The sequence below is a fragment of the Metopolophium dirhodum genome, chromosome 7 (assembly GCF_019925205.1).
Source record: "Metopolophium dirhodum isolate CAU chromosome 7, ASM1992520v1, whole genome shotgun sequence".
NCBI lineage: Eukaryota > Metazoa > Arthropoda > Insecta > Hemiptera > Aphididae > Metopolophium > Metopolophium dirhodum.
The window spans coordinates 10,786,808-10,795,059 of record NC_083566.1 but is presented as its reverse complement, the minus strand read 5'-3'; the positions used below and the strand labels follow the sequence as shown (position 1 = coordinate 10,795,059).

The 8,252-nt window shown below is 30.1% G+C and overlaps 1 protein-coding gene across 2 annotated transcripts; it reads left to right on the top strand.

The window, feature by feature from the left end:
- Positions 1-721: 721 nt before the first annotated feature.
- LOC132949255 (threonine aspartase 1) lies at positions 722-5,889 on the top strand. 2 transcript variants are annotated; one of them, XM_061020043.1, is made up of 9 exons: positions 729-1,332; positions 1,480-1,547; positions 1,604-1,875; positions 3,809-3,888; positions 3,961-4,028; positions 4,091-4,207; positions 4,763-4,949; positions 5,024-5,163; positions 5,725-5,889. In XM_061020043.1, the coding sequence occupies exons 1-9, from the start codon at positions 1,305-1,307 to the stop codon at positions 5,794-5,796; spliced, it is 1,032 nt and encodes a 343-aa protein (XP_060876026.1). In that variant the 5' UTR covers positions 729-1,304; the 3' UTR covers positions 5,797-5,889. The 2 variants fall into 2 exon arrangements, with proteins under 2 accessions (XP_060876027.1, XP_060876026.1); XM_061020044.1 differs by lacking the exon at positions 1,480-1,547 and having other exon boundaries at positions 722-1,332.
- The last annotated feature ends 2,363 nt before the right edge of the window (positions 5,890-8,252 follow it).

Sequence of the window (8,252 nt, the reverse complement as noted above, 5' to 3'; positions counted from 1 at the left end):
TATATAAAATTACTAGTCCTGAGTGATTCATCATCGCCTAGCCGGAACCGCTGAAGCTATGAGTATGATATTTGAACAATAGTTTTGTTTTGTGATGTAGACACCCACTAAAAAAGGATTTTTCAAAATCAAAAAGGGTAAAAAAAATACTATTTTAGGTACACTGTATAAATATATTTTTTCTACTTCAAAACTATAGTCTATATATTATCATCCACTTCACTGTGTCTGCAATCTAACGCGGGTATAGATTGCTTACCTAAAATTAGGGCTCGGATTTCAATGCAAAGTGCATATTTTTTTAGTTGATCATACACAATGCTTTCTAAGTACATAATTCGTTTCATGTAACGAGGGTTTGAAAGCTACAAATTTTATTTTGCATTTTTTTGCTTTTTTGACGTTTTTTTATTTTTAGCACTATTGGGTCATTTTGTTGGTTTTATATAGGTGGATTTGTTAAATATAGATATGAAATTTAGCCTATTCAAAATATTATCTAAAGATAAATTATTTTCTTGATATTTAAGAAAGTTTATCGGGTTTTTCAATACATATTGCCAATTTTTTTTTTCAATTCAGTTTTTATCTTATCTTAATTTATTATGATTACGGTGGAGCGTCACCCGTATTCGTTCAAATCATAGAACTTATACTATTCCACATGCACAGCGAAATGCGAATTACACATAAAAGGAGTTAATTTATAACAATTTTTTTTCCCGGGACATAATTATCAAACCAATACCCATTATTGTTATTACCATTGTATATTATCTATGGTGCTACCTATCAGGCTACCCGTGTCTCGCATTCCAATGTATAGTCACAGAATAGATTAAATCTATTCTGTGGTATAGTATTTGTGCTAATTCAGGTCTCCGGAGCTCGATTTAGATAGATAGTACTATCTTAGTATCTTAGATCGTGCTCCGTAGTTGGTGTTTTAAATTTCAGCAATCAGTACTACTTTAGAGTCTCAGACGCTCGCTACTCGCTGGTCTATGTAGTACTAAATTACTTAGTAATATACTATAGTCTGTATAGTACTACATCTACATGAGAAAATCACTGAACTAATACGTAATTGTATGCATTTGTATTGAATATTTTATAATTATTTATCTTAGGAGTTTGGACCACGATGAAAATAAATATTAAATATTCATATTATTCTAATATTATTACGTATTCAAATCTTAAATTTCAATGAAATAATATTGTTGAAATTCAAAAGTTACCTATGTAGAATTTAATACTATCAAATTAGACTGTTAGACTGTCAAATGAGAAATTAAAGTATCATGGAATGTGTAATTGCTGTTCATGCAGGTAAGATATCATAAGTTATACTAATGTAACCAAGTAAAACAACGGTAGACTTGGTGTCCAATAGGTTTTTTTAATCAAATAATTTTCTGTAGATTGAAAACTAATATGTGTAATACTCAACTAAATTGATTATCTATTTTTAATTAGGTGCGGGATATCAAAAAGCAACCAAAGAAGCAAATTATAAAAAAATATGCATGAAAGCTTGTAAAAAAGTTGGTTACTATTATTACATAATTGAAATAAGTTTTTAAAAAATGTTATTTTTTAGGGATTGGAGATACTAAAAAATAATGGATCAGCCATAGATGCAGTTTCAGTAGCCACTATGGTCTTAGAAGATTCTCCACTAACTAATGCTGGTTATGGATCTAATTTAACGTGGAATGGTACAGTGGAATGTGATGCAAGTATTATAGATGGATCAAATATGCATTATGGAGGTGTTGGTGCTGTTTCTGGTATAAAAAATCCAATCGCTCTTGCCAAACTCATTTGTGAAAATCAAAATTTAAAAATGTCATTTGGAAGAATTCCTCCATGGTATATAATCATTCGTAAAAGTAGATTATCTTATTTTTTACTAAGTATAGTGTATTTTCACCACAGAGCATAGAATATATCTTTTTTAGTGATTTCCACTTAAACTAACATTTATATAACTATTTATAATTATATGCAATAGATACCCTTATTGTAAACAAGTTTATTATAATACTACCATAGTAGGGTTGCCATTTGATTGAAATGGAAAACCAGGACAACAATTAAAAATAAAATTGTCAAATCATAAATTCATAATAATATTTATTAGGCATATTATTGTTATTAATAACTTTTGTACTGCATTTCATACATTATATTTAGTTAAAAATAAATTGTAGGTATAATAAGTATAATTTCAATTCACAAAACTTCAATAATTACTTTTTATATTTTGTTAGAAAGTGTTAAATGAAACAAATTTATAAACACAATTAACTTTTTTTAATTCAATTTTATGTGGTTTCCTTACCAATACTATTATAAAATAAATCACAATGCACGTCATTAAAACTTTTTCACCATTTTGGACTCTGGTTGTCAAATTTATTGTTGAATTTCTTGCAATTTCGTGATCTTTGTTATTCACCTTTTTAAAAATGATGACAGCTCATTTTCCATAGTTGTTTTACTGAATTAAGTTGCTTCTACAGTATTGAAACCTAATTTAGTAATTTATTTCATGATTTTGTCCAGCCGCTATTTATTAAAAAAATATTCTTTTAACTGCAGTGTTAGATCTAGGTTATACAAATAAAAATTCCACTTATTTTAATAACATAGTAAAATCAATGTTATTTTCCATAAATTACTTGAAAAATAGATAACCATTTTTCTACAATAGAGTTTGTACTATGCCATTCATCAGGTTTTCATTGATTTATTATTTTGGTGACTGTACAAGTATGGAAACAGATAAAATCGTTTTTCGCCCAGATTTCATTTAATTATTTGTTATAAATATTTATTTTTTTTTCAAATGGGCCATATTCAAAAAATGGGACCAATTAAACTTACTAAACCATGTAGTTATATACACATCCCAGCCGGGATCTTAAATAAAATGGGACAGTGTATTCAATACCTGTTGTGTCCAGGCTAAACCAGGACGAATGGTAACCCTATATTATATAGTACTATAATTCTTGATAAAAAAAATTGTACCGTACCTATGGACTATGGTATTAGAAGTATTATTTAAGGTTGAATTTAAAATAATTTTGGGATTTTAACTAACTAACCTAATTATCATATTCATTAATATTTTATTGTTATATATTTAGATGGAAATAATTTTTTTTCAATTTTTATTTAATACTTTTGCGGGAATTTTTATACTTTGTTGGGAACCCCCGGTATATACCATACCATTAGCTATTATTAATAAGTAAAATGTAAAATTATATGATGAAATTAACATGGAGTAAACTGAGGACAACTCAAAATTGTATTTTTAATTTGTGGTTCATTTTCCATTTTTTTATTACTTAATAAAAGCCGGAGTGGTGCACAGACTACGACTCACACAGTCATCGGTTCGATTCATAGCAAAGTGCAAAAAATTGTGTGGTTCTACGCAACCACCAAAAATCCCCATGTTGTCGTCCGATTGCGTCATCCGGTTTCCAACTAGGTCCCACTCCACTGGAAGTGAAGACCGCACATGTCTCCTCTTGGAGAAGGGGGGTAGTATCATGTATATAGTGATATATATACATAGATAAATAGATCACATGATCTCCTTACTACCCACTTGTGATAAGCATTGATGAAGACTTTGAGGTCGTTTCAATGAACAAATACAAAAAAAAAAAAAAAATAAGGGGTGATTCATTAAATAGTTTACATTCGGTAAGACGAATGTAAGATCTTCTATCTGGACTCTAATATTTGTATTATTTAGCTCAATTAAAATATATTTTTCTCAATTTAGTTTACTTGTTGGTCTCGGAGCTCATGAATATGCAATAGCAAATAATATTGTAACTGTTGACCCATTTAATTTAATATCAGGTATAGTGATGATTTCAACCATTATTACCATTCTTTGTTGTGTGTTTTATGAGTATTGTTATATTGTTTTAGAAAAATCAAAAAAAGACTTTGTTCATAATAAATATAAAGTTATCAATCAAAAGTACAGTAATTGTCAAGTAACTTTAAAATATATACATCAGTTTTTTTTTTTACTGAAAAGTATTATTGTGTTTTATAGGCTGGAAACTCTAGATTAGATACTGTAGGTTGTGTTGGTATGGATAAGTTGGGAAATGTTGCTGCATCATCTTCTAGTGGTGGAATTTTATTGAAACAAGATGGACGCGTTGGACAAGTAAATTGTATTAATATTTTTACAATAACAATTATTTATTTATTTATTTATTTATGTTTTTCATATACATACAATAGGTAATAAAAACGATGTATCCTTCTACATTTTTTGTTATTATGTTGTAATTCAATAAATACTAACATACAAAACACCCTCGCTGCATTTACAGTGACCTACAATTTGAGTGCATCTCGTTTCACTCAAAATATACTATATTATAGCAGAACAGCTTCTCTGGTTCTTTACTTAAAAATTCTAGAATTAAAATTGTATTTATATTCCTCTGGTAAAGTCATTTCTTATAACTTTATAAATTATACGTTAAAAGATATTTTACTAATTTATGAAATGTATGATAGTGATTTATTTTTTGGTTGCCTTATTCGGTCCTGGGTAAATTGAAATCTGCAGCCCCCATGCCGCAAATGTCACCCGCGACTGAAATAGTACACATCCAGCACTTGCTACACAATATACTATAGAATCTATTGTTAATTGTAAAGAACCTATTTAAAATGTATTGTATTTAATGTGTCATTATAATAATTTTTTTAGGCTGCTTTATTGGGATCAGGATGTTGGGCCCAAAATATGTCTGATGACGTTGCTATGGCAGTAACAACATCTGGTTGTGGTGAACATCTGATTAAGACAAACCTAGCTAGAGAAATGTCTAGACAACTTCTTAACTCTTCTTGCCCTACAATTGCAATTAATAAATGTTTTAATGAAGATTTTATACGTTAGTTATCTATTATAACTAAATTTTTTGTTTGATTTATCTATATTCCTTAATGTAACCATTTTATTTTTCAGATTCACCAATATTAAAAAATTGTAATGAAAAACTTGCTGGTGCACTGGTATTATATAAAAACAAAGACTGTTGTGAAATTTTGAGTGCGCACACTACAAAATCAATGTGTATTGCCTATGCTACCGAAAATGACAAAAAAGTATGTATTTGGTTTCAATTGTTGTAATATTTTATTAGTTACAACCACAATTTTAAATTGTGATAATTACACTTTGGCTAATCAATAAATATTGATTATTTTTAAAGATACTTAACAAAATAAAATTAATATAAATAAGTTGTGAGCATTGGCTCAATAGGTATGCTTTCCGTGTGAAATGGGTTATCTATTGTACAAAAAAAATTAAATAATATGCCATATTTCTAATATATAATCTGTATCTAATGATAAATATTTATATGAATAAAAAATTATTCGATTTTCATTTGCCAAAACAAAATTCCTGTGTGAGCCAACTATAGCAGCATTTATATGGTCTAAAATCCCTCCCCCCCCCTATCAATAGGAATCTATTGACATAACTTAAATTGAAATCGGTCAAGTAGTTTTTGAGATTAGCCGTTAGTAACTTGCGTTTGTTACAGTAACTTGTTTTTGATAATTTGCAAAATTACTACTTTACAATTTTTAGGAGGGGGCGCATTTATATTTTCACATATCAATAACAGTTTTGATGAAATCATTTGTATTTTTTTTTAGAGTTTTGTGAGCCGTTTAATGACAAATACTTTGCCAGGAACTAGTGTAATGGTACAAGGTTATCCTATATAAATATTGTTGAGAAAAAGAGTTTAAATTTATAACTATTATATTCCTTGTCTAAATAAAATTGATTTTAACAAATAATAAAGATTTATTATACTATTGTGTTTTTATTATATACCTCATGTTAATAGTGTAAATTTGACCTATTATCAAGTTTAAAGTTAAAAATATTGTCCATATGTGTATATTGATTTTTTTTACAGTATTGAAATTTCTCTGCGATATATGAGCTTATTAAAATAATTGTACTATCTTGCATACCCATAACTTGCATAAAGATGCCTTTAAAGTGTAATAGTGGGTCGATTCACTCTAGCTAACATTCCGAGTAACGCCGTGCCAGACATTATGAGATAAAAAGGGGGGGATGAGAGCAGTTAGAGTAGAGATCAGATCGTCTCTGATGTTGGCGGTACCGGCTGTGAGCTCTGAAAGCAGGTTAGTAAGCATTTGGATGGCGGCTGGATTGATTTAGTAATTTTGTAGGCTGGGGCTAGACAGCGATTGCATATGACTGAAGGCAGAATTGAGCATCATCTTTAGTTGAAGGTGTGATGGTTACTGGAGGTCGATGAAGATGGGATGATTGAACACTTTGGTGTTTGAATGTGGGTAAGGATTCTTGTTTCTCGGCTTTTGTCTTTAAGAATTCTGTACATTGTTGGCCGTGCGAGGGCCTTCACAATTAATACACTCGGGAGTCTGTTGAAGAGTGTTAGGGGCAGTCTTTAGCCAAGTGAAATCCAGCACATTTCACGCATCTTGGGGTGAATCCACAATAGATGCTGAAATGACCAAATCTTTGGCATTTGAAGCACTAGGCTGGGTTTGATGCTTTATAAGTTAACTGAAGTATAAAAGAAGGAAATTAAATTTAGACTTGCTGGCAGGGTTACTTGGTAAGGAGACCATATAAAGGGGAAGTTTTATACCGGTTTTGACAAATTGGTGGACTGCGGAGATTTCGTAACTTTTGGATACGAGTTCTTAAAATAGTTCAAGATCGGAGATATCGATAGGCAGGCCCCCCTGATTACGACTGGGGGTTTTTTCTTCGGGACTTGGAAACGTGAAAAATTCATTTTTGGTGTTCTTAAAATTAAAAAATAAAAAGAGATAACTTTAAAGGTTACTTGTATTTTCTTATTAATTGTATTAATATTTTATAAATCTGTATTAATTATGTTCGATTAGCAAAATTGATATGGTAAAAAAATGAATAGCACGATGAGGGAATAACGCATCAGTATGTAATTTTAAAGTTTAAGCATGTAGATCAACTAAAAATTCTTATATTTCAATCTTATGTGGGCCCCCCACAAACCTAAATCCGGCCCTGATTTTAAATAAGATGAAACTGAATTTCATTTATGAATTTGATTATTTTTTTGGACGTCTCGGTGGTCGGTGAAAGTATCTCTTATAGGGGGTTTCCGGTAGTTCCTGTTGGATGAGCATTTCGTTGAACTGTCGACATTCGAGGAGGGTGTGCTTGACCGTAGTTATTGTTCCACAAGTAGTGCATAGGGTGGGTCTTCTTTGGCCATAAGGCGTGTCATACGGGTGAGGTAGCTATTCGTAGGCGGAAAAGAATAACGTCGTTCCTTCTGGACATCTCGTTTGGTTTGGGTCATGGTAATATTGTTTGCTTTATTTCTCTGAGCTTCTTATATTACTATTGCAATATTAGTCCAGAGGCTTCGCCATTCATCCATATAATTGAATTTAATAAAATTTCGAAAGTCGTGGTCTGATATGTGAGGACATATTTCAAAAAATGATGGAGGTACCTGTAGTTTCTTTAGCTTTTGAGTCAGATTTTTCGTTGCCTGGTATGCCGACGTGTTCCGGTATCCATGCAAGAGATATTATTATTGCGTTCGTTAAGTTCATTAATTATTTGGCTGATAACTGATTGGGATGATGTGTTTAAATTATATATGCTGATTAAATGATTCATGGACAGATCCCCATAATACATTTCCCCGTTACCGTTTCCCCGTAAAAAAGTCCATACTGTATATGTGTATATATCTTATAATTGCACCCGGTATATGAACAAACTATTTAACTTTGTTGCCTTAACTATAAATATTATTATAGTTTTTATAAAATAGTTTATACTTGTACCAGTTGTACCCATAAAGATAATAAGAAGTAACCTAACCCAGTACACTGTACACATGACCAAATCTAACAATCAAATTGAAATAATTGAACAGTTTGTCGATAACCGTTGATTTTGGAAACATTTTTATTATTAAAACATTAACATTTTTATATACATATTTTTTATAATTATTATTATTAAACAACATTATTATTTTTATACCTGTGGAATTAAAAAAAATTTAAAAATTTAAATTTTATTTTTTACGGGGAAATGTATAACGGGGTGTGACCTGTAACCGAATAAATTGCTTAAAGAATCTGAGATTTTGTATTTCTTATCGTTGGTATAA

Excerpts from the sequence above, each read along its gene's own strand:
- LOC132949255 (XM_061020043.1), top strand. The coding sequence starts at position 1,305 with ATGGAATGTGTAATTGCTGTTCATGCAG. Across the intron at positions 1,548-1,603 it reads GCATGAAAGCTTGTAAAAAA|GGATTGGAGATACTAAAAAA; the intron begins GTTGGTTACTAT and ends GTTATTTTTTAG. Across the intron at positions 4,208-4,762 it reads AAGATGGACGCGTTGGACAA|GCTGCTTTATTGGGATCAGG; the intron begins GTAAATTGTATT and ends TAATTTTTTTAG.